Source organism: Podarcis erhardii (genome assembly GCF_964252035.2).
Source record: "Podarcis erhardii genome assembly, chromosome: 4".
Taxonomy (NCBI): domain Eukaryota; kingdom Metazoa; phylum Chordata; class Lepidosauria; order Squamata; family Lacertidae; genus Podarcis; species Podarcis erhardii.
The window spans coordinates 86,584,564-86,610,550 of NC_138508.1; the positions used below are offsets into that span (position 1 = coordinate 86,584,564).

Below are 25,987 nucleotides of genomic sequence, written 5' to 3' on the forward strand. Positions count from 1 at the left end.
TAGAATGAAGATAATACAGGAGGACATGCTTGTTGGGACATGGGAGAGGGCCTTCTCGGTGGTGGCTGCTCTGAGCCTGTGGAAGTCCCTCCCTGGAGAAGTTACGACTGGCTCCCTCCTTGCTGTCCTTCTGCTAGCAGGCGAAGACTTTTTTTGTTCCAACAGGCTTTGGGGAACTGACTGCTTTTAATGAAAAAGCCAGCACTGGGCTGTTTTTATTGTAATTATTTGTATGTGTTTAAACAGATTTTATATATGTATGTAGTTTTAATTTTATTGATGTTTATTTTTAAAAATTATTTTTTCCTATGTTTTTTAGCAATTCTTGTTTTATCTGTAAACCGCCTTGAGACCCACCAGGGAAAAAGGCAGGGCATAAATAAATATTACAATAATCTGTGTGTGTGTGTGTGTGTGTATCAAAACTATTGGCAAATACTACGACAAGGCAATACTTTAGTTGAGCTATATCAGAGGGATTCAAACAAACAATTTTTTAAAAATCATTACATGCCACAGGAAGTCATATCAGCCAATCCAGCTCAAGGGAAAAATTCTTTATGAATTGAGAACTTTTAGCCAAAATGCTTATAAAGACCATTACTGTTTCTTTTCTCAGCAAGATTATTAACTTTTTCACCTAGCTTTAACTGGAATTTCACCAACAGACATTCTCTTCTTTTGAGCTGCTTCTAGGCAACAGTTCAAGCTTCTTTCAGAAGGCAGCCTTGACCACAAATTAGTAACAGGTTGCATTGGCTTGGCTTCATTTTTACCCTTCAGAATTCTGAAAATCAGGATTGTGTTGGGGGCGGGGTGGGGGAGGAGTATTGTTTTATTCCCCGCGCTCACTGAGTGAAACCGGGTTAAATCTGGGGTCAATTTCTTCAACATTCTCAGAAAGTAGAATGGAACTGTTTACATGGATCATAAAATAACACATTCAATCCAGGAGTCTCCCTAAGGGCCAGCCTGTTATTTACTCCAAGCCTCATGGGCCAAGTCTGGCAAGTGGGCAGTGTCACCCACCTGCCAATCACCACATGTCACAATGTCAGGAAGAACTTCATCTATGTTGGCAGGGGTAGGGGAAGTGGGCATGCCTCGGCTCAAATGGCAAACCCTGGAGGACCTAATTAGGATGGCAAGTCCTCCAAACCTGTCATGTCCTCTTCCTCTAAACCTTGGAAAGAAGAAGCCTACCCTGTGTAAAAATTATCCGTAAGTGCACATGCAGATTATATACAGTGGTACCTCAGGTTACATATGCTTCAGGTTACATACGCATCAGGTTACAGACTCCGCTAACCCAGAAATAGTGCTTCAAGTTAAGAACTTTGCTTCAGGATGAGAACAGAAATCGTGCTCTGGAGGCGCAGTGGCAGCAGGAGGCCCCATTAGCTAAAGTGGTGCTTCAGGTTAAGAACAGTTTCAGGTTAAGAACGGACCTCCAGAACGAATTAAGTACTTAACCTGAGGTACCACTGTACAGCAATGCATATCTGCATAATTTATTTATTTAATCAACATATGAACTTGCCAGGCACGCAGTTTAGATATTTTAATGTGTGTAGGGCTTGCCTAAGAACTACAATTAATAAACACAAATAAAAATACTGCTACTGCTTTCTACTTGGCTTGGAAACATTCCAAACCAGAGAAAAGGACAAAGTTGCTTAAAGCTGCAGTGTTGCCATTCATTTGGCCTCTCTTGGCTGTGAATTATGGTACAGTGCGCAATGCTAAACATGGCCTAGGCAAGACAAACAGAACTATTGGACATTTTTGCTTACAAAAGCATGAAATATAACTGACTTGTTTTGGCACCTCTGAATGCTGTTCTGAAGGCTTTGCTGTCAAGCTCCTAATAGAGTGAATCTTGCTGTGTTTCCTGGAAAAAGGTAAAAAAACAAACAAACAAAAACATATTTTGCAACAAGTTAAAATGCATGTTATTTCCCACCCCTGTGAATAAATCAATGGCAGACAATCATGTCTCTAAGCCCAGTTTCAAACAGACTTCTAGTCCAAAAGCAGATTTGTATATGTTGTATATGTATGCGTTATTTCAGTGAAGCTATGTGTTACATAAATGGCATAAAAGGAAAGGACAAGTCACTAAAAAATAAATCCTCCAACTCCAAAAGATGACTCAGAACACAAACCTGTCGCTAGGATCATTCTACAGTTTAGCAAAAACACTGAACTCATCATGTGGCAGACTGGCTTAGAAACACATTTGGCAATAGCATGCAACAATCCAACCTTCTATGGTCTCAACATTTCACTGCCTGTAGCCAGTTGCGCCAATTTGCTCTCCTCATTCTGCTTTGTTTATTTAATTAAGAAGTAACTGTCTACCTATCTACAGATGGCCTGAATTCCTATGATCACAACACCAGTAATTTGAGGTGGTTTCATGGACCTGGGGTCAAGATGCAGCAAGCCCTGTAATACCTCACTGTTAACAAGCAGGAACTATTTTACAGACCATTCGTTATAACCCAAACACATGGGACAAAAAGCAATAGATAGCTAATTAGAAGGCAAAAACAAATAAACAAAAAGTTCCAAAACTCCAAAACACCTAAGCACAAAACTGGGGAAGCAGGAAGGAGAAGCCAGAAAGTGGGGTGGAGATAAAGAAAAATCTATGTCTCACTGTTTTTTTCTTGTGTATATTGCCATTTTCTTCTGGGAAGACTATTCAAGCCAAGAACATTCTCCCTATTTTCCTGCAGCTGTGTCATTTGGCTAACTGGGCTGAATGAGCATGCATGAGGCCCAAGAAAACCCTCAAAAAGTAAACAGAGCAAATTATTTTTATTGTTGTTGCAAAGACTCTTTCTCACCTTTCAAACTGTACTTTTTTGTGTCCTCCTTCTTTGACATAGTCCAGAACCTGCTTCTGAGTTCGGCCACTGGGAAGGAAACAAAACAAAACAAAACCAAGAGTTAAAACCAGGAAAATAAAAGGCTGTGGAAGTACATTTTTCTAGTATTAGTGCATCCTTAACTCTGGGCTGTTTCTGATGCCAGGCATGGTTATTAGTTACCAGGAACAGTAAATAAAAGCTGGAGAATCTGCTGCTATGAGAATGCCTCTGATGTCAACACATCCACAATGCCTGGGAGTATTTATCACTCTGAATCAGCACCATCACTCTGTCAAAGACTGTGTCCCCACCGGCTGCAGATTCTTGGAAGTGTCGTGGAGAGGCAAGGAGCCTCGCAATGTGGTGGCACTGATTTATCGCTCAGCATGTTCTGGCACCACAAAAGCCCCTGCTCTCAGGCTACTGCTAAAACCATTCATTTCTTGCAAAAAAGCAAAACTGAATTTTCACCTACATGCCTCAGGTAGGAGGAACCGGATGTCCAAAAGTTAACAGAACCATCTGTGTTACTTTCTACTTCTTTAGCATAAAAATGTTCCTTTACATATATGAGTAATTTTATGTTCAGCTGCTCACAACATGATTGCAGGCATTCACAACGGGTACCCATTAAACTGAATGCAGTCCTCTGGTTGTGTATGGTGGGCCATGCGGCCCCCAGTAATCCTCTGGCTTTTGCTGCCTGAGAATGCAAAAATGCTGCGCTACACCACACATCAGCTGATAGGCGGGGAGGCTAAGCAGCTTAAAGAAAGCCCCGCTGTGCCTTGGGTCTCTTCAGGACTTCCTCCACCCTCACTGATGTCCTTTGGGGGCTCCAAGGAGGCTCCCCTCATTAGCCACAAGGATTCTCAGGTTCTCTTCTGCCATTTCTGGGTTTGAATTGAATTCATTTCATTCTTTCCTGGCACTGTGCATATATATAGTTGCACGCAAGTGAATCACATGTTAAGTGGGGGGGACGCCTGCACACCCACACCCCTATGAGTTCCTTAAGCTGTAAGGTTCTCCAAGAGATCAAATGGTTTGTTACTACAAGCCAAGATGGGGTGCAGTCAACTCTATCCAAAACTTTACAGAGATATTATCTGCCTACTCTGAAACAGTGAGTGTGAAGCTTAGCAACTTGCAGCACTGCCCAGCCACTCTTAAGAGCAGAAAGATTTGTCAGACATTGAGAAAACTTGTGTTCCATGCCATTCAACTCCCTTGTTGGGTACATTTCTAACCTATCGCAAAGACTGATGAATTCTCTTGTGGAACTTTTTCAAGGACCTCAGTAACTTATATACCTCAGGCAGTTCTACACTCTTATACCACTTCTAAGGAACCACCACCACAATGAGTTATGAATTTTTAAGAATACTGTTGTTGAAATTCCAAATTTTAATTGCCCAGGTGGCTCCAGTTCAGAAAATTTGGAGGGAAAAGCTGCTGGTTGCTGCTATTAAATATAATATTTATTTGATTCCCACACCTTTTTCCCCAGAGAGGGAACACTGAATTATGCATTAGGCTGCATACAGAGGCACTGAATCTGGAGCTATGAAACTCTGTCCTATTAAGCATCTGAGGAAACTCATATCTGGCTTAAAACTATGCTCAGCTATTCAAAATGGATGAAAACATTAATAATTTAATTTAATGCTATTTTAACATTAGCAATACATAATGCTAGTCACACTATCGTCTGCTTCACCACATCTACAAACTTGTAGTAGCCAGCTAGTAATCAGGGTCTCCTGCCCCGTGTGCACATGTCACAAGAAACATGTATGTGTCAATCATACATGATGCCATGCATACAACCGCTTGCACAGAGGCAGTATTTGTGCAAGAAATCTGCCATTCGTGAAACGTCTCAAAAAGTTGGTTCTGTGGATAAATAAAGCAAAACACACTGTGTGCTATCAAGAGTGTGCATTATTATCCGAACAATATATTTCCCTTGTGAACTAGGCAATCAGCTGATAAGCTATGATTTAACATGCCATTTTAATTTTCTGCTAGGAAGCTGTCCCTATAGATACTAAATGAAAGTGTACTAAAGATTCAAATGAATATGGTCCTGTCTCTGAATGAGATTTTTTTTTTAAAAAAAGATTAACAAATAGTGCGTGCCTTTGGACAGAAAGATGTCAATTTTCTATTTGCATTAAAATAAAAAAGTACCTGGGGCATTGATACTGTCAGTCTCTTACTAAGGTCTTCAGAATACTTGAGGATACCATGGTTTTGCTTTAATTAAGACTCTCAAGCAGGGCTGGGGAATGTGTGGCCCTCCAGATGTTGTTGAAACTACAACTTCCATAATCCCTGACTACTGGCCCTTCCATTTGGGCTGATGGGACTTGGAGGACGACAAGTTTCCCATCCCTTTCTTAAATACAATTCAAACATATAGACCAAAACAATTAGACTAAAGTTGCTACTTAAGACAAGAGGAAAGACAAACATATGATCAAATACGAACCCCAAAAAGTCAAGACTATTGGTTGGCCCTTTTAGCCCAGAGTTAGCCAATGTGGTCCTCTCCAGATGTTGTGGAACACAAGTCCTATCTGCTCCAGCTATCATGGCAGAGATGACTGGAAGTTGTACTCCACAACATCTGGAGAGCATCACACTGGTGACACCTGACCAGCATCTAACTCTCCAAGGCCTCCTGGAACATCTTGGGGTGGGGTGGCATTGGCCTTCTGAGTGCAACGCACCCAAGAAAAGCAACACATATTTTTACAGTGGTGCCCCGCAAGACGAACGCCTCGCAAGACGGAAAACCCGCTAGACGAAAGGGTTTTCCGTTTTGGAGGCGCTTCGCAAAATGAATTTCCCTATGGGCTTGCTTCGCAAGACGAAAATGTCTTGCGAGTTCCTGCGGGTTTTTTCCCCTCCCCCCCTTTCTTAAGCCCTAAGCCGCTTATCAGCTGATCCGCTGATAAGCCGCTTATCAGCTGATCCGCTAAAAGCCGCTAAACCGCTAATAGCGCTAATCCGCTAAGCTGTCAATGGGCTTGCTTCGCAAGACGAAAAAACCGCTATACGAAGAGCCTCACGGAACGGATTAATTTCGACTTGCGAGGCACCACTGTACTCTCAGAAATGTTTATCTGAAGACTTTGGAGGTTGGGGGGTGGGATGGGAAGAGATATCTAGCATGAAATGAAATAGCCCCTAATTATTAAAGATGCTTCAGGCAGACTTTTACTACGAGTCTGAATAATTTCTAGGACATTCAGCGAGTAGTGTGTAGATCAGCATAAACGGCCACCGCAAATTACATGCTTGGGAAACTGCATCCCTCAGCTATCCTGAAAATAAGCATGAAAAGCTTGGTATGCAGAGGAAACATCACACAGAACTCAAGCGGTCGAGATAAATGGGAAAAGCAACATATGTGATGAGCCACAGAGCTGAGACAGCAAAAGAAACAGAGCAAATCCCAATTCTGGTGCATTTCTCTCAATTTAACTTAATTTATCTAGGTCATAATGTAATTAAAAAAGCAACTGGAGTATAAAAAGTGAATCTTGAAATAGCCAAATATGGCAGGGGTCAGCAAACTTTTTCAGCAGAGGGCTGGTCCACTGTCCCTCAGACCTTGTGGGGGGCTGGACTATATTTTGAAGAGAGAGAAAAATGAATGAATTCCTATGCCCCACAAATAACCTGGAGATGCATTTTAAATAAAAGGACACATTCTACTCATGTAAAAACACACTGATTCCCAGACTGTCTGTGGACCAGATTTAGAAGGTGATTGGGCCGGATCCAACCCCCGGGCCTTAGTTTGCCTGCCCATGACATATGGCATATAAACTCTCCTTGATAAATATAATAAATTTAAATCCCCAAATTCCATCACCCGATTGAAGCTCAACCCTAAGAAGGAAGCCTAAACATATATATGAGAAGGAAATGGCTTTTTATGTAATGTAGTTGACAAATAAACTTCCACAGAGAAGCTTATGTTAATCTGTTGGAGTAAAACCAGTAAAATATTGCAGCACCCTAAATACTCCCCCCTCCCCCGCAAAGCAATTCAATATTATACAATAACAACCAAACATGGATGAAATCATATTGTCATATAATCTTTGATAATGTGCTTAACAATATTCTGCCAACTGGGTGCCCTGTAGATGTTTTAGACTACAACTCCCACCACCCATGACAACTGGTCGTGCTGGCTGGGGCTGATGGGAACTGTAGTCAAAAACATCCAAAAACAGGCCTGTGAAGGCTGTTTTATGACACACACTGTTGAAGACTGCAAGACAGTAAGATTTCACTCAGACATCGTAGAACCCTTCACAAAGCATTACAATCTTGTCACATTTGATTAATTTTATCATTTATTTATTTATTGAGTTTCTTAACCTGGCTATTTTTTAAAATGATTGTATCTTTCTGCCAACTCAAAATCACTTTTCTATTATTTTCATATGTTCATCGTTCTGCCTTCTCTGGTTCAAAACAGATGGGTTATGTTTCAGGCACTTTATTGAAGACCAAAAATTTATTGCCAAATTCGCTCCGGTGGAATTTCTCCTTTTCCTACAACCGGGCAATTATAATACTGACAGCTATTAGGAGGTATTATACTTTCTAATTTTGTCAAGTGAGCAGCAGTCACCTGGTTGCCTTTTACAGCCACTAATGTCCATGTGTAGGTGGTGGCCTACCTTTTTAATCACATCATAGCATTATCTCCTGTGCCTTTCACTTTGCTCAGCATCAGAATTTTCCTATCCTCTGCTGCCAAAACTGTGTCCCAATTCCTCTCCAAAAGTATCTCTGGTATCATATATTTGAGGTGCTAGCTTGGGTGTTCCCCTGGGTCAGTGCCTCCTTATGACTGGGACTCCATGAAATGAACATGATTTCCTAACAGGCCTCAGATATTTTGTTAATTACTATGCTGGTTCCAGGGTACGGGGCTACCCACTTAGCTGAAGCTGGCTGTAGGGGAGACCACCTAGGAACATTATGTATGCCACCTTAATATTCCACGATGGGCTTTTTAAATTTAAGAAATAATTTGTCAGTATGGGCAACCCTTTGCAGGTATTTTCAGCCTTAATCCACACTCAAGAGACAACTGAAGGGCTGTGATGCCTCACTATCATAAACAACGTCTACTTGATTCCACAAAGAAGAGACAGAGAAATCACCACGTGCATCTCAGTATCACTTCCAGCTTTTAACCCCACCCGCAAATTTCTCAACATTTCCCCTCCCCTAGCATTCAGTAAACCTTTCATCAAGCCAGGAATGACAAAAACTGGGCCTGATGTGCACTGTTAAACTGAACATTAAATTATAGGTGCTGCCATTTTTGATGTGGCTCTCTTTGTGTTCATGCACGTAGGCATTGGTACTCAGGAAGACAGAATACATGATGCCTTAATGAAGTCTACAGTCCTCAGTCTGAAACTGTTCAGTATAGAAATGTTAAGTGCAAGCTCAACCATGGAAAATAAACAGTGGTACCTTGGGTTACAAACACTTTGCATTACAGACTCCACTAACCTGGAAGTAGTACCTCCGGTTAAGAACTGTACCTCAGGTTGAGAACAGAAATCGCGGTGCGGGGCGGCTGCGGGAGGCCCCATTAGCTAAAGTGGTACCTCAGGTAAAGAATGGTTTCAGGTTAAGAACAGACCTCCGGAATGAATTAAGTTCGTAACCAGAGGTACCACTGTACAGTCGCCTCTCTTTCAGTAATTCTGTCAATACATAATGCTCCTGCTCCAACAAACCATGGGTTGTGGCAATGGGAACTCACAACAAACTCAAGCACTCCCTCTTTCCTTTATGGCTTCAGCAAATATTTCCTGGTTTATTTCCTGTCTACAAACTTGGAGGGAGTTTTGTATGGAGCCTTTAAACTAGAGTTTCTGGGGTTGGATGTCAGGGAAGGAGGGAAGAGGGTGTGCTCAAGTTTATTGCTTGTTTCCATTGCCACAAACTATGGTTTGCTGGAGAACATTATGTCTGATCTGAGCCAGTACCTCAGGGTGGGTGAGCACACTTTTCGCATGGATTACTGTAGCAAAGAAAATTATATTTTACCTGAACCTAAAGGATGAACCTCTGGTAAAGAGAACAGGTTTAGGCTTTGGTTTAGGCTCCTCAAATAATCTGAAGAAGGCATGGTGCTCTACACAGATCTTCCAAAAGGCTTTGCAAAAATCCCGACTGGCCATCAGGAATTCTAGGGTGTCCTGGAAGGAACTCTGAAAGATAATGGTGGGAGATTTAACACTGGAAGGAGAGTGAACATCGTCCAAGCGCAAATGTGGACATTTCCCTCCACTTTCAACTACACCAACTTGTAAAAAAGGACATTTATACTGCATAAAATTAAAGCAAGCAATAACACTGATCCCTTTATTTTTAGGATTATTTATTTTACGAATGATATGGCTTTTGAATCTACTCAGCATCTACTATGTTTTTCTATACCATACAGTACCTAGACAGAAAAGGACCCTACTGGGAGGCTGAACTATTCATTTTGTTATGTAGAATGTAAAACAAGGCAGGTGGTTAGCTCAATTGGCTAGAGTGCGGTGCAAATAATGCCAAGGTCGCAGGTTTGATCCCTGTAAGGACCATTTGCATATTCCTGTATTGCAGAGGGTTAAACTAGACGATGCTCAAGGTTTCTTCCAACCCTATGATTGTTTGATAATGGAACATAACTTTCCTGAAAAGTCGTTATAATGGAATATTATGATGCCCTCCACCTATATCAACATGACTATGTTTCCCTAAAGTAATCATTTCTCTTGCTGACCCACTTCATCTGCCTCAAAGCATTTAATGCCAGCATCAAAACATTCATTTTGTGAATGCTACAAGAGAAGTGACAGGCAATATTTTAGAATGGTGAGAGCTTCCTAAGTAATCACAGCTGACTGGAAACAAGAATCTGCTGAACTGTCAGTTCCTGATATTCAAATCTAAGAGATAAGACACTAGCTTCCACTCATGTGGTAGGACTGTACCATTTTGGACCACAGGTTTGGGGGTGGGGGACTCGCATGACTAAACAATTCCTCCCACACAGAAAATTAGTTTTCAGGGTTCTAGCCAAGAATCCTCCTGACATCTAGTTTTTCCATGCAGATACATTTCCAATTAAGGCTTATTTAAGTCCTCACCTGTAGTCTGAAGCGGCACAGCCCAAAATGCAGGTTTACCAGTTCAGTGAGAACTAGAACTAAGCCTAGTGAACAGAACAGAGTATTTGGAGGTAGTCAATTGTTACGTTATTCCCTAGGGAGATCACCAAAAGGGGAAAGGATAACATACACCGGAATCTGATAGGCAGAATCGGAGGCTGATATATAGTGACTTTCCAGGGCTTGACTTTCATAGCCAAGTTGAGATTTAAACCTGGATGTCATGGAGATCAAGTAGAAGCCCTACAATATAGAAATAACAATAATCATTTATTAATGTGTCCTTTTGTCTTAATGATGCTCCTTCTACGCTGGAGCGGCAATATTCTCTCATCTCACTTCCTACCTCTGCTCACCCTTCCCCCAATCCATTTTACCATCTTCATTGGCCCATTCCTTTCATATTTTATGACCTCTCCCATCAAGCCTCTTCTGAATTTACCATTTGTGGCCTATTTCCAAAACAGGGTACATGTTGTAAGAGGTACTACCGACAACTGGTTTAATGGGGCAATTTGAGGGAAGAGGAACACCCAAGATCAGTTTGAGATGGAGGCAAGCTCAGCAGCTATGATTGGACTAGCACAGAAAAGGGGTGTCCCAAATGAAGTCAGCAGCGGTCAGGGTGGGAAAAACAAATGTTCATTTCCTATGTCACAGTTCAGAGCCCACTGAACTGGGCAAGGTATAAGCTCACAACTTTATGCAGAGATAAAGGTGGTTTAAAGAATCCAGTATGAATAAGCTTAATGGAAATAATACATTTTATGCTTTCGTCAGGCTCCTGCCACTTCAAATTGCCTTGCGCATTCCAGAGACTTACGTTTGCATCTGGCCTCAACTTAATAAGAAAACGCTTCCTCTTAAAGCTCAGTTTTCGAACTTTAGCCCAGTTGAAGGCATTGATTTTGGTGTGACCCTGAATATGAAGAAGAACGGAAAAGAAAAGGTATAAATACGTTTCTTCCCCCAAAACAGGCATTCATTCATCTGCAAAATTAATTTTCAAAACTAACAAAAGGTGCAGTTCACTACACTCAAACTATTTTAATTTAGTCTGCCTGCTTAGCTGCCTAAAACAAATAAGGCAATTCCGCTTTCAGTGGCACAATAAAGGAAACTGAATATAATGCCCTATTTCCACTTTCTGCTCAACTAGGCAATTATCAGTGCTAGCCTAACTACCATAGAGTTAGGTACCTTAAAGCCTTAGCTGCCTTAAGGCTTTAACATCCAATAAATATCTGCAAGAGAACTATCTGCAATGGAGCAACTGCCCTAGGGCTTCCCCATGGAAGAAGCCATCTCTACACTGGCAAACAGTTACTAGAGGGTACTAGCAGACTGGATCTCACAAGATAGCAGCTCGGAGCTGACTCCTACTCATTTGCAGTCTAGACTGAACTATGATTAGAGCTTCTCACCTGAAACACCAGAATGCCTGTATGGGCAACTGCCAGGTTTATCTTAGTTCCTTCCCTGTCCTTGGCTGGATGCAATCGGATTCCGTACATTTCCAAACGACGGGCAATCTCAAGCAGCTGGAAATCTGATTCTGCTGGTGTCTGTCCACTGAAGGAATGATAATTGATTTTACACAGGACAAAGAAGGTTTAAAAGAACCGTTAGAGCTTTTCATAGCAGATGTTGTTTCCTGCTCAGACTTGCATACAAAGTCACTGTGAAACAAACCCTAGCACCAATTTGACGGTTTGAAAGACCTAGTACAAATAAATTTCATATCTACTGCATGTCCTTGCATGCTTTGTGACTATCTGCTGGAGCAACAACTGGCACACTAGACTGTGACCACTAATATTTTAAACACTCAAAGAGTAGTTTCAGGTGTACCAGTGAAGCAAAATGAAGAATGTAACATTCTCACACTTCCTGTTCCTCTACAACACAACTTTGTGTATCTTCTCAAACCTGGAATCTCCCATTTAGGAAATGAACCATTTCCCAATGGTGATAAACAAGATTTCCCATTGGCAATTGAATACAATTTTGTAGTTGATGTTATAAATAAATTCTCTCCCCCCCCCAAAAAAAGGTGATGAGTTTATACTATTACCCAAACACCTCTGTGAACTCCCAGGAAAAAGTTGTGCCATGGTTTGTTAGGTTTTGACACATGCAAGTACTTAAAGCAACACAAAAAGTTTTGGGTGCCTCTATTCACAAACTGGATAAATAAATGTAAAAAATAAAACGAAAGAAGAAACGAGTAGGATGAAGAAAAACAGAGACTCGCCTTCTTTCTTTTGTGTCCTACTCCAGAGTCCAGTATTTGTGCTTTCTACTACACAGGTACTTATACATCAAACATTGTCTTTCTCCCTTTAATTTTTCATCCATCCCCAAAACCACTTCTGCAATGCCTTATTGGAGTGCAAAACTTCCATTCTTCCTGCTATTTGTTAACCCACCTCTGCCCTCTTTCTCTACTCTGTTATGAAGCCCTGTCTTCTCCTCAAACCTTTCTGCTGTTTTTCTTACGGTTATAAATCCTAAGGACAAAATCCTGCTTTATAAGACAACAGCACTAAGAATGCCATTGCTTAAGCATTAAATAGTAATACTTACATGTGATTACGATGAAATTCCATGATTTTGTCTTCTAATGCTTCTTGCTGAGGTATATACTTGTTCTTTGCTAAGTGTTCACGATCAATGGTTTCGTCAAAATCCCCAATCTCAGCTAGGGAGAGGGGGGGAAAGTGCACTCAAATAGGTGAAATGTATGAGGCAGTCTATTCGAATGCATGTTTATTTATCAGTAAGCTCTACTGAGTTCAATAGTTGTATGGATTTGAACAGAAAATCCTAAAAGATGCAGTGAGCAGTGAATAACAGAGCACTGTACTTGTGGTCCTGAACATTTCATGCAAAGGACTGAAAACAGGGAGGAAGGATACTGAGCTGTAGGGTCTGCTGTCAATTAGCAAGCATCCATTGGGATCAAACCACAGCAGTGAGATTTCTGAGGGTTCAGCAAATTACACAAGCTCCTCTTGAAAACATGCAGCGTTTTCCAGCGTATCACAAAGCATGCTGTTCTTTACAGCTGCTTTTCTCAAAAGGCCTGTTTTCCTTCTGCTACAGGACTTCGGTGGGAATAGTAGACGGCAATGTGATGCCCAAAGCAGAAAATACAGAGGGTGACACCCCAAACAGCGGTTAAACTATGATAATAAATGAAAGAATTGATAATTGACAACAGCCCAACTTCTGCAGCCTCACCCTGTCCGCTGGTCTGCATTTCTATCCCTACGAGTTTCATCTTACTCGGATGACACATATGAGACAGGACAGGGAAGATTTGGCACAGTAGATGATAACTAGTTAGAGATACTCTGGAGAGAAAATGCACTGAGAAATGCAGAAACTTTGATGAAGAAAAATAGTGGCATGTGGCTCTCACTGTAGTTCTCTGTCAGGCATTTTTGCTGGCACATGTCACATTTACACTAATGAGGAAAGACGTGTATAAGGTTCTAGTCACACATAGGAGAGCACAGAAAACCACATGCAGGCCCATCAAAACCATATGAAGGTAACCACAACAGAAAATGCCTCACAACAGATACCACCATGAATTAGCTGCTAATCTGGCAGACAAATTATGAAGGGCAAATTCTACCTGCGCTAACTGAAAGTGAATACTCTAAATCCCACCAGGTGTGTGTGTGTGTGTGTGTGTGTGTGTGTGAGATATCTGTCTGTGTGTGTGTGTGTGTGTGTGTTATTTATTAATCCCATTTCCATTATACACATTCCAGTGGCAAAGAATATTGAAAGAAACAAGCAAATAGCAATTCCTTCCTGCTTCCATTTTTGCCATAGTATTTTGAAACGACCTGAAGAAAATGGATGCCACTCAGATACTAGCCCAATGTATCTTTGTGAACATACATTTATGGATACGGCAACTGACCTTAATCTATTGAAAATGTATTCATAAGTCAGTATTCTACCTGGGGGACAAGCACCTTAATCTTCAAAATGCAGGAAGGGTTTGGAGATGAGCAAGTTTTACTTACACTGTACGATGTGTGAGATTAAGAGAGCAGCACTGGTGTCGTTACAGGTTAGTCTTCCTTGTGCTAAATCCTGCTTTACCTGCAGTGCAAATAAGTACCTGAAAACACAAAAAGAAAAAGCGGTGGAGGAATGAAGAAGGCTTCCATGGAGTGGCAAGGCCTTCTGTGAAATCGAAATGTTAACAAGGGGAGATTTAGCAACGATCCCTTCCACTTCGCAAACAAGAGATAACTGCAAAATAATGTAGCGGTTGTACAGTCTTCATGGAATTAATTCTCACCTTTCAAATTATGGGTGTCTGAAATATAAACACTATCTGGATTTCCTGAACTTGCAACTAGCAAAACAACAATTGTCAGCAGAGTGCAGTGGTTGGACTAGGGCCTGGAGTCAAATCTCTGTTTAGTTTTGACATTCACAGGGCAACTTCAGGCCATTCGCCACCCCTTAGCCTAAACTACCTCACAGGGCTGTTGTGAAGACAGAGCAGAACCATGTATCCCACTACAAGCTCCTTGGAGGAGTGGGGAGAGGCAAGACGGGTAATAAATAAATCTAGTTGTTGCAGGAATTTCACATTTTTAACCACCAAATGATATCCCCCCCCCTTTAAAACAAATTCATAAGCTATGTAGGCTAACAATTGCACCAGAAAACATTATATCCTATTTATGTTGGATATAGGGCTTTTTTAAAAAAAGGAAAGAAAAAAGAAACAAAAACTCTACCAAGTGCTTAAGGCCTTATTAAACTAATCTTTTTTTTTAAAAAAAAAAAGTTTAGCATTGCATAAGAACATGGCCACTCTCTCTGAAATTTCCATTTTAAGATCCACCACATTTTTCTTATTCAGAGAGCACGTGAGAGCCAACTTCTCAGAAGAGGGTATCAGATTAGTCTGGTCTTTGATTTTTTAAAGAACCTGTGCTGCCCTATGTTCCATCTGCTAGTTTCTTCCATAACTTTCAGGGGTTGCCTATACCTGAAAACCAGCATATTAAAAAAGCAAATGAATAAATGAATAACAACGAGTATTTTCCATTCACTGTTCTTCCTTTTAATATTTGCTCCAGGGCCTTGCCTGCTACTTAAGATAAGCTTCCAGGACTGTTGTTACCTGCCTTTATTGTCTTTCAGGAATATAAACAGTATTCTCCACCCATAATCCTACCACCACCACCCCTTCTTAGTACGTGTTAGTTTAAGAAGCGGGAAATCATGGAGGGGGGGAAATCAGATCAAACAGAAAAAGTGATGCTAAAACTTCAGAGAGGTGCAGATAAGTAAGAGCAATTAAAATTACTAATATGCAATGATGGTTCAAAGGTCTATAGTACTGAAACTCAGCAATTGGCAATAGTAGCAGCTCGCTATAATGCTAGGAGAATTTGAAACAGTAAAACCCTCCCGCTAAAGTATGTAATTTACATATTCACTAGAGGTGTACACCCTGAAGATTATACAGTTAATCCTGTAAACAAAAAAACCTCTTTCCCCCCAATTTTAAAATAGAAAACTCATTACAGAACTGGAATACAGAGAAGCGCAACTAAACTTGTAAGAGGATGGAGATGTTTATACCTACAACTTGGGCCAGATACTGATTCCATGGTCTCTCAGAACTGGAGAGGACAAATAGGCACCAAAATATAGTGTGAAGACCACAGGTGCCCTATAGCCCTTGAACAGCCTTGCACATGAATTAAATGTCTACAGCATGTGGGTGTCATGGAAACTGCAGTTACAATGGACAGTCCACACATTTACAGAGGCATCCAAAATGTCACTGAAAGCTGAAGCCACAAATGGCATCCTCCTGGCAATCCAGGAGAGAAGAGGGCCAATCTGTTGAGGTCTCTAGGCCCTTTCCTTGCTATACCAGCCAGTGGCCCCATCCAGATTAATGTCAGACCAGGCACTGGAATCCAATTCAAAATGAACTCCTAACCCCCTGTCATAATCTGGTTTATTTTCTTTCTTCATTCAGCAGTATATCTACATGCATGCTTCAAGTAGCTGTCAATCCCCTCCTTTAATGAACGACAAATGAAAACGGATGGCAGTACTGACCTTGTTAACTCCTCTTGCAGTTGAGCATGATCAGGCGGGAAGAATTTCACCACGAATTTTAGAATCACATGCTTAGGCCCTAGGGGGGAGAAAAGGAGGATGGGTAAGAAGAAACCTAAAATTCTGAATTAAGTAGTTTCCTCCTGCTCAAACAAACACCTTTGTCTGAACTCAGGTGTGACTAGTACCCATCAACCACAATTACCATTGGACACCCATTTACTTTGAGCCAAGACTTATTTTGCCAAAATAATAGCACAAAGATAGCTTTCAATGTTTTTCTGATCCTTGCAGATCAGAATGGCCACTGGCAAGTGTGTGCTGCTGTGTTAAGAACATAGAAAGTTGCCTTATACTCCCAGTCTGTTGGTCCACCTAGCTCCCAAACCTGGTGCCCTTCCAGAACGCGTTTGATTACACTCCCATTAGTCCCAGCCAGAACGGCGATTCTCCTTTCTTCACAGCATGACAATGCAACAATCTCAGACCAGAACTCCAAGCCTGAAAGCCCTTTTATTTTTAATAAAACTAAAGGCAGTGTGGGCATTTGTGCTCAGATGATCTCTACGTCCGCTTCCAACCACATAATAAAACAATGGCTAATAGTGTCCCCCTTCCCCACACTTCTTCAGTTATGGTTGCCATCGTCTGATTAAATGCGGAAGCTGACCGACCCATCATGGTGTGAGTATCCCAAAATAATTTCTTTAGAACTATGTCTAGGGTTGTTCAAACCTGGGTTCCAAATGGGAAGGTGTCAACTCTGTAGTAGACACTGCAGAAAGCTATACTGCACTGTTGTGCAACTGTTATGCTTTATGTATGTTAAGAACACAATACTGGTTTGTGTTTTGAAAATTGCAGGGCCAGGTTTATCCCACCATACTGTCTTATGTATGTTTTTGTGCTTTATGTTGTATTGTTGATGCTGATTATTTGTATGCAATTATATTGTTATACTGGGAAAAAAGAAAGGCCTCAATGAAGACGTGATTTTTAAAAAATACTCTTCCTTAAAGGAATAATTCACTACATGTGGGGAATGCTGGGTGTATGTGTGGGAACATTAACAAAATGCAACAACCGACAACTGAAGTGTATTCAGCCACCTCATCTGCAAAGCTAAGTTCTTAAGGACTGCAGACATAAATTGCCAAACTTGCCTAGCTTCTAACCTTCTTTCTGAAACCACCCCTTGTGACTTGCTGCAATGTTCTGAAGAAAGAGAGAAGTAAGCAAGCACAGATGCACGGGAGTAAGCAAATGGTTTCAATCATTATAGCATATTCTTTTTCAAAGCCACATTGACAGGCTTTGAACCAGGAGAAACTAATGCAACATAAATTAATTCAAGGTGTAAGTCAGCATTCACATCCATCTAGCCTGTTTTACAACTGGCAAAAAAGCTGCCAGTGGCTATTGTCAGAACCTAATTTGGATAAGCAGTCTGCTGAACAATTTTGTAAAGTTCTGCTAGAAAGGTAGCATATAAAACACTTTACCATCACAAAGTCAAAACAATACACGGCATTCGAAAGGAACTAATAGTCCCCTGATCCAGTTCAAGTAAACTATGGTCTGTACTGTTAAGGGAAATGGTTTGATTTCCTGAAATGGGAATGTTTACTTATGTTGAATTGCCATGTATTTTTTAGCTTGGGGTTTTTCCTTTGACAGTAGCTCTCATGCGACTGGCTGACAGTGAGTCACATGAGAGAGGAATTCTATTCTGTTGTGACTGTTATTCCTGTAGCTGTCGTTTGACTGTTTTCTTCTCTGTGTGTGAGGAGAATGGCTGCTGAGAGAGACTTCTCAAGATACTGCTGAGGACAGTATGTGTGTGATCTGTGTGTACACACACACACAAACACACCATGGACTGGATCTATCCTGTATGTGTAGCGAGAGGTGAGAGTGCACCTTGCTTAGCTTGTCCTGCCTCCAACATTCCTGGACTTCCCCACAGGGGTACAATATCTGAACAGGACCTGCATATATAAAGTCCAATTACTGTATACCTACTTTGCATGCTCAGCAGCCCAGATACAATCTTGGCACTGACCATGCAATCAGGGCCTACACATGTTGAATTTTACATACATAGACCCTATCAGAATGCTACCACCTGAGCGTCCATGGAAGAAGGTGAGTAAAAAAAGATGTCATGCTCTTGCTGTCCACCAAATATTGGAAAGAGCTGAGTTGTTTATGGATTCACGCTTGTCTTATCTATATGAAGCAAACTGTCGGTACATACTTCTTCTTTTTTTAAATTTTATTCATTTTTCTTTTTCATTCATTACCTACATCTCAATTTCTTAACAAATATTATATAGTCCTCCCTCCCTCCCCTCCAGGGCTTCCCCCAACTTCCACTTCTGGTTTGTTTCTCTTTTCACCCACTTTGCTATCTCCTAACAGAAAAAGTTATTAATAACACATAACATCAAGCCTAAAAACCTAAAAATAAAAGCAGATACACTGTAATATTTCACTATTTTCTAAACATTTTCTAATACTAATAATGTGAATGTTTATTTAAATCCTGCCATCAAGTCTATTGACTTTCTTTGTTTCTGCAAATATAATATAAATGGTTCCCATTCTTACGTACTTCTGATCTGTTTCACGATAGGTTTCAAAAGATCCAGCCATACCTAGGGGAAGGAGGGAGAAATGCACACCATCATCTCTGCAAATATAGCAACGCGGTGTAGACAACTTAATTATTTGATACAGCATGCAGCAGTCTTCACCACATTTTAACAGCCAGCCAGTCACCCAGCACACATTTTTCTGCTTTCAGATTCCTCTTTCTCTGCAAAGGGAAACTAAAAGCCTAAACCGCCATTAAACCTCAACCAAAGGGCCCTGAAGTGTATGTAAGAAGAAGCATTCAAAAATTTAAAGACCATGGCAAAACCTCAACTAGTAGTGGAATGAACAGTCACAAAAACCTCCCATTGAAAAATGGGACAAGGCTGTTAAACTACTTAATGCTGTGAGGGCGGTACAGCTGCTACTCTCCTGTAGCTCTATTCCATGCTTCTTAGGTAATTTGGGAATATAGAAAGCACACACAAAGGGTGAGGATCATGGCAGTGTTAGACACCCAGAGTAGAGACCAAAGAGAAAAGCTAAATGATCTTATCCCTCCATTGTGGCTTCTGCCACTCTGATCAGTCCCTGGGTTGCTGGGTGGCTTTCTGGTTGGCCAGTCAATTAGACGCATCGCTTACACAAGCTGGTTCTAGCCTTCCCTGTTGCAGGAGGCAAGTAGAGAGCTGTGCCATTAAAATACTCATGGGGAAATATGACTGTTAGTCATGATAGCTATATGACTAAGTGGAAGTATGCCTTTGAACACCAGTCCTGGGGGCCGACTATCAGAGAGGGCTACTGCATCTGGTTGGTCACTGAGGAAAACAGCATGGGACCTTTGGCTTGATGCAGCAGGGCTCTTATGTGAATTCCTCTGCTATCAAAGTAGCATCCAATAATTCCATAGGGAGAGTAGTAAACATGCAGCTTTCATAATATAAAGGCTGTTTGGTCTGAGCAACATTTGATGATGCTTCCACAAATTCCTGGTGCATGAATGAAAGTGGGGGAGAAAGCTGAACACACCTGGAAAGTTAAGATACAGGTGAAGCTGACCATCTTTACAAAACAAGAGATAACAGGTTCATTCTTTAATACTACGCACAGTTACCAGGGAGTAAACCCCACTGAATTCAATGGGACTATCTTCTGGGCAGACATGCACAGGACTGTGATAGCAGTAATGTAATGGTTGTAAGGGGGTTACTTGTGCGTAAATTGCCTTCGGTTTAGTTTGATTGCTTGCCCAACCATGCTTAGGCTCACAGCTCGCCCTCCGTGACCTGTTAGTCACTTGCAGAATCCGTCAGTGGGCGTTTCTTGAACCTCTTCCAGCATAAAAGCTGTTTGACGCCAAGTCTCCGCCTATGTTCCCTGCGCGGAACTCGTCTGCGCAAGTAAGGGGAAGGCTGGGGTGTGCCAGCGCTCTCTCCACTAGTTTCTGGTGAAGGGTCTCGGAGCCCTGTCTCCAATTCCTCCATCTCCCTCTCTTCTCTACTGGTGTTACGCTGAATTCCTTCCCTCCTGCTGGTCCCCTCTCCGGCATCGCTCTGGAGCCCTGCCTCCGCCTCTCGCTCTGATGTCAGTTCCCTGACAAGTAACATGTCACATTAATATTAATCGAATATACATGCTTGGTTGGGTTTAGATGCAACTTCTGTATGACAAACCAATACATGTCTACTCAGAAGTAAGTCACAGTAGATTACTCCCAGATAAATAGGTATAGGGCTGCCGCATTAAATGAGCATGCATTCATTTAAAAATAAATAAATCTATAACTTATGTTTCTTACAAAAAGAAAATTCACCTTTCTCCTGGAAATGAACTATTTAAAAAATAGGCTTTAGAAAGGAATACAGGTGACTCTTTGGGGCTAGTACGTAAAGCCAAAAATCACATACGATAAAAACACATGGGGTTCCGCCCCCTCTCCCTTTTATTTTTTTCAAACTTTGCAAAGTATGTAGTAAACCTGAATGCGCCGAAGTTAAATGCACATAAGCTGCGAGTTACCTGTATGCATATTTGTTAAGTGTGACCTTGAGCAGCTGTAAATTATGCAAAGGCAAAACTCATTTCCAGTGTCCTTGTTACAAACGCAAAGCCCCAGGAGCCACATTTTAAGAAAACCCAAAAAAACTAAGAAATATTTAAATTATTCAGCCCCCCCTTTTATATTATTAAAGAGCTAAAATAGCAATTTAACAAAGGGATTTTTCATTTCAAGGTTCTTTTCTTAAGCACATGAAAATGTATAAATAATGCCTTTGAGATGCAATTTGAAAAGCAAGCTTTTTTTAAAACCGTATTTTTGCTAGCCAATAAAAACCTTTAAAGCACTGGTCATTTATTTGTTAGCAACACCTTAATGTTTGACGGCATTCCATTAACTCTACATCTTGTTTTTTTAGCTTCACATTTGGCACAGTGAAGAATGTTGTGCACTGCCAATTTCCTAAAGAAAATGAGTAACTAAGCTACAAATGACTGGGTATCCTGCACAAGAGGAGGTAACTGTGCCTTGTTATTTTTCGCACAGAGATTACAACTGGAAATGGGTAAGAAGCAACTCAGGTCAGAATCTCCTTGCCAGCAATATATGAATTTATCCCAGTCAAAAGGGTAGTATAGGAAGCCAGTGCCAAGCGACGATAGGTGGTCCAATTTTTCTAGCAGGACTCTGCTAACAGAGATAAACCAATGAATGGACAAAACAAATGGCATATACTGGAACGCGGTTTGGACAAAGATATTGCAGATTATATGGAGACTATTCAACATTCATCATCTATATATAAAGACAGCAGCTTTCTTGTTTTAACCAACTTTTTTTTTAAAAAAAAACCTTCTGATAGAGCTTATGATTCTGTTATGCTAATAACAACTCTGTACACGAATTACCGTATTTTTCACCCTATAGGACGCACAATTCCCCCTCCAGAAATGAAGGGGAAATGTGTGTGTGTGTCCTATGGGGCGAATGCAGGCTTTCGCTGAAGCCTGGAGAGCGAGAGGGGTCGGTGTGCACAGACCCCTCTCGCTCTCCAGGCTTCAGGAAGCTCTGCGCAACCCTCGGGAGCCCGTGGGAGTTCCCGCCGAGCTCCCCAGGCTTGCGGATAGCAGCCTGCATCCTGAAGCCTGGGGCGCGCTGAGCAGCACACCCCGGGCTTCGGGCAGGTATCTGCAAGCCTGGGGAGCCTGGCGGGAGTTCCTGCCGGGCTCCCCAGGCTTGCAGATAGCAGCCTGTTCTGGGGGCTGGGGTCGGGGGAAGCTCGGGCTTCCTCCGCCCCAGCCCCGCGCCTGGGGGGGGGGAGAAATAATTTTTTTTCTTTATCCCCCCCCCCCAAAAAAAACTTAGGTGCGCCCTATGGGCCGGTGCGCCCTATCGGGCGAAAAATATGGTACATGTTCACATGTAGTTCTGAAACATGTGGAAGTTAGCACCAAGGAGAGGGGCTTTTCTGCAGTGGTATCCCAACTCTGGAATACCCTCCCTAAAGAGGTAAAGTTAGTGCCAATTTCACAATATGTTTAAGCACCAGGTGATTTTTCTAACCATTAAAAAGGTTGTGCAGTGTGTCTGCTTTTACTTTCTATATTGTTCTGTTGCATCTCAGTATGCAGTTTACTGTTATTTGATTGTTTTTGTTCTCTGAATAATTTTATGTCTATTGTACACTACCCTAGTGCCTTCGGAAGACAGTTTAGAAATACTTTAAATAAATAAAATTTAAAAACTACACCCAGCTGCATATGCCCAATTTTGTTTTTCTTCCTCCAGTACCAGAATAAGAAAACTGGGAAGCATTTTAAATGCAACTGCTTGCAAGCCCACTCCCATGTTGCTGTTTTTTACGCTGACAAAATATGCATATAAAATGCTTCTTCACATACCATGATCTTTTTATGATCCAGATACTCAAGGCCAAAATAGTCACCTTCAACAAGGTTCAGGTGAGTGCAGACTGCATCCAGCAAAACCTTCCCTGGTGCTCTTTGCTGCAATTAAAAACAACAAAAGGTTACACGCTGTACATCCACATGAAAAGAAAAATAAGTTATAAATCCAGTTTCCTTGGTGAGCACAAAATGCAATTAATTTATAGTTAGGTGTTCAACTGAAGGAAAAGCAGTAGCTATTTTTATTTGGATGCCAAAGTGTTGTGAGTACTGACTCAGTTGTGGATCTTTTTCTTATTTGTATTGTCACAAGGATTGTTGGAACTGAGATGGGCAAGAACTGGCCCAGAACGCTCGTTATGTGTGCAACTTCTTTGTAACAAGCCACTCTGTGCTCAATATTCATTTCTGCACTTCTTCTGATTAAGCAAGGTAGATGATTGCTGTTAATAGATTTGTATGGCCATTCTCAAAGTTCAGCTTGTAACCATTTCCACAAAACCGCACCGCCATTTTTCTTTACAAATCCGTATCTTAATAGTTTCAGAAGCCACACCAGTCGAGCTGAATAAGATACACACACTGGACCGAAACGGAAGCGTCAGCTTCCTGTTCTGCCTTCCCTCAAGTAGCAGCATCAGAATAAATTATGCAAAACAGTAAAAACAGCAGAGTAACTACTACACTGTGGGAAAGAAGAAATGCAAATATGCTTAAACAAACCAGGATGCAAAATCCAAGTGTTAACTTCCAATGAATTTAGGAATCATTTTTGATCTGATTATGCATGCAGCCTTAAAAAGAATGAAAAATAAGGCCCACCACCACACCCAGCTCCTGGCAAAGCACAACTTGTGTGTTCAGACCCAGAAATCTCCCCCCTAATTCACGCTTGACTCAAATTTTTGTTTGGTTTATGGCAGAATTTAGGCCACAACTTTATTGATTACAGAAAGTGATTGGTTGCATAGGCTCTGGTTCGACTAGCTCCCTGCCATGCAGGTAGAGCTGACCAAGGGTTCCAGCATAGGTCAGCCAAGGGTGAACACCTGGATAAGTGGAAAGCCGGGAACAGGCTAACTCTGCCACCCAAATGTCCCCCTGGACTCAGGCATGGGCACAACCCCCTCTCAGGGGTTGACCAAACCATCGAGTCCCTGGATTCCTTTAACAGAATACCCTTCACATAGGGATGGCGAGAGCATTCTCCCATCCCTATCACCTGAACCAGAGCCTATCCACAACCTTACAAGTTGTGACAATTTGCTACATGGCAGGTGAAACCCAAATGGCAACAGCCAATCAGCCAAGTGGGGAAAATTCCTGCCATGCCCCTGTCCCAACGACAGACGACGGCGTAGCAAGGTCAATCGCAAAATGCCCTGAAAGTAGGGAGAGGTGGGCAGGTGTTCTGAATGCACGTGCCGAAAGAGGAAGCTTTGGGTCACGTGCATGGGCATAAATAGGTCCCTCGAACCATTTGGACTGCGTCCCATTGGCCAGATTGTACCCAGCTTCGAGGTACCTACCAATCGGGTGTTGTGGCTGACCAATCATACCCACCCGCAACACAGGGTGTTGGTTTTCCAGGTCCCGATTTCTGTGCAGAAACAGGCAAGCAAATGGTAACTCGAGCTGGACCTGCGTTGTCTGTCTGTCCCTGTGCTGGCGTCTCTGTGACCTAGGCAACGAAGGTGACAGCAGCACCTATGAACTGGACTGAGCACCTGACTTCTCCTGAGAGGATGAGCTGGGGTGTGCCCTGGCAATGCTGAGGAGCGGTGCTGAGATGGGAGAAGAGTTGAAGAGAGAAACAGGAGCTGGGGTGAAGTGGGTGAGCAGAGCAGAGTGCTGGGTGACTACCCTGGGATCTGACTCACCCATATCTCTCTGTGACGCACCCCATCCCCAACCCACAGAGCCCCTCTCCAGGGTCATCAGCTGTTTCAGGCTCGAGAAACTGTTAACCTTTCTGGCTTCAGATATATATATATTCCATTCAAATGAGGGGAGTTCACAGTAAAATCCTATGCATGTTCACTCAGAAGAAAGTCCCACTGTGCTCAGTTGGGCTTAGTTTTTTCCTACGTGTGTTTAGCGTTACCGCCTAAATTATGTATTCAGCATTCTTCATTTCTGCTAGTCACTTCCACTCTGCTCAGTCTCAGTCTCTCCCCCCCCCCCCCGTCAAGCCTTGAACAAGGGTATTTATTCTTCTTTCATTAGAAAAAGCTCAGGGTCTCCAATAGCTTTAACATTTGCTTGACCCTAAAGAAGTTCTCAATCAATAAACAGATTATCTTCTTCTATGGTCAAGAACTGTGTGTACCTCATTCTTTGAGATGACCTTTCAATAAGGAAGTGGTTGAAGGAGAAAAATGTTCAGCAATGTTTATAGAACCCATGTCCTGGAAGCTTTTTCTTTTTAATCCACTGCTTCTTTGAGCAAACTGATCCTTCTAATTTAAAGAGATTCTTCATCAGCCCAGTTAGACATTGCTATCAACACAGTTTTTAATCCACCTCAAGTGATTTTGGATTATGATTTTGTAAGCAAAGTTTCTCATAGGCTACTGAATCCCTTGCACTCCAATAAAGCTCTAATAACAAAATAGAGGTTTCGTAGGGTTTTAAAGTATCCCAGCCAGCCATTTTTCTATATGGAGATAAAATCTAATTTTATTTAATAACAAAATGGGATGCAGGCATTAACACTGATTGGCTCCAAATATTTCATTACTTGTTCTTTCCACATTATCTGCTACTTTTATCATTAATCACTGTGCCTGTTTTTTCACTGTGTCTTCCTTTTCTCTCACTGTGGAGTAATGTTTCTTTTCTTTCGTTACCCCAAGCACAGAACCTTAAGAGTCGTCTTCAACATCTCTTTCTTTTTCTTCTTTTCTTCAGACTTTCCATACCTACTTTTTAAACATTACAAGTTCTTTCTTTCCTCAACGTTTGATTATTGCAATTCTCCCCTGCCCTAGTTTGGTTTTTTCTCTGCTTCATTACTGTTCAGATGCTACCAATGTGAAAGGTTCATTAATGGCACTCCCGACACACAGTTCAGCAACGGGTTTTCTATTAATCCAAGTGAAGAGAGGACTGGGAGAATCAAACCCAAACTCCATTCTTAATTCTACTACTCGGTTGGGTTTTTCTGAATCACATTTTGATCACACTGATCATTTTATTGCACGTCCTACATTTGCTCCTCTTTGCTTGCTGGCTTCTATTTAACTTTGTACAGAATCTAGTTTTGAGGCAGTTTTGATTATT

The 25,987-nt window shown here is 41.6% G+C and overlaps 1 protein-coding gene across 7 annotated transcripts in view; it reads right to left on the minus strand.

Moving 5' to 3' along the window:
* The window catches only part of FARP1 (FERM, ARH/RhoGEF and pleckstrin domain protein 1), a 187,037-nt gene that overhangs the window by 57,287 nt on the left and 103,763 nt on the right, over positions 1-25,987 (minus strand). For 5 of the 7 annotated variants that reach the window (XM_081858064.1, XM_081858062.1, XM_081858059.1 and 2 more), the window contains exons 3-12: positions 22,700-22,804; positions 18,816-18,858; positions 16,202-16,280; positions 14,131-14,228; positions 12,674-12,788; positions 11,512-11,659; positions 10,911-11,006; positions 8,973-9,136; positions 2,853-2,921; positions 1,816-1,891 (exon numbers count right to left, since the gene is read on the minus strand). In XM_081858064.1, coding sequence (XP_081714190.1) covers positions 1,816-1,891; positions 2,853-2,921; positions 8,973-9,136; positions 10,911-11,006; positions 11,512-11,659; positions 12,674-12,788; positions 14,131-14,228; positions 16,202-16,280; positions 18,816-18,858; positions 22,700-22,804 — 993 coding nt within the window. The remainder of the gene's footprint in view (positions 1-1,815; positions 1,892-2,852; positions 2,922-8,972; positions 9,137-10,910; positions 11,007-11,511; positions 11,660-12,673; positions 12,789-14,130; positions 14,229-16,201; positions 16,281-18,815; positions 18,859-22,699; positions 22,805-25,987) is intronic. The other 2 variants (XM_081858061.1, XM_081858060.1) reach the window with 1 other exon arrangement.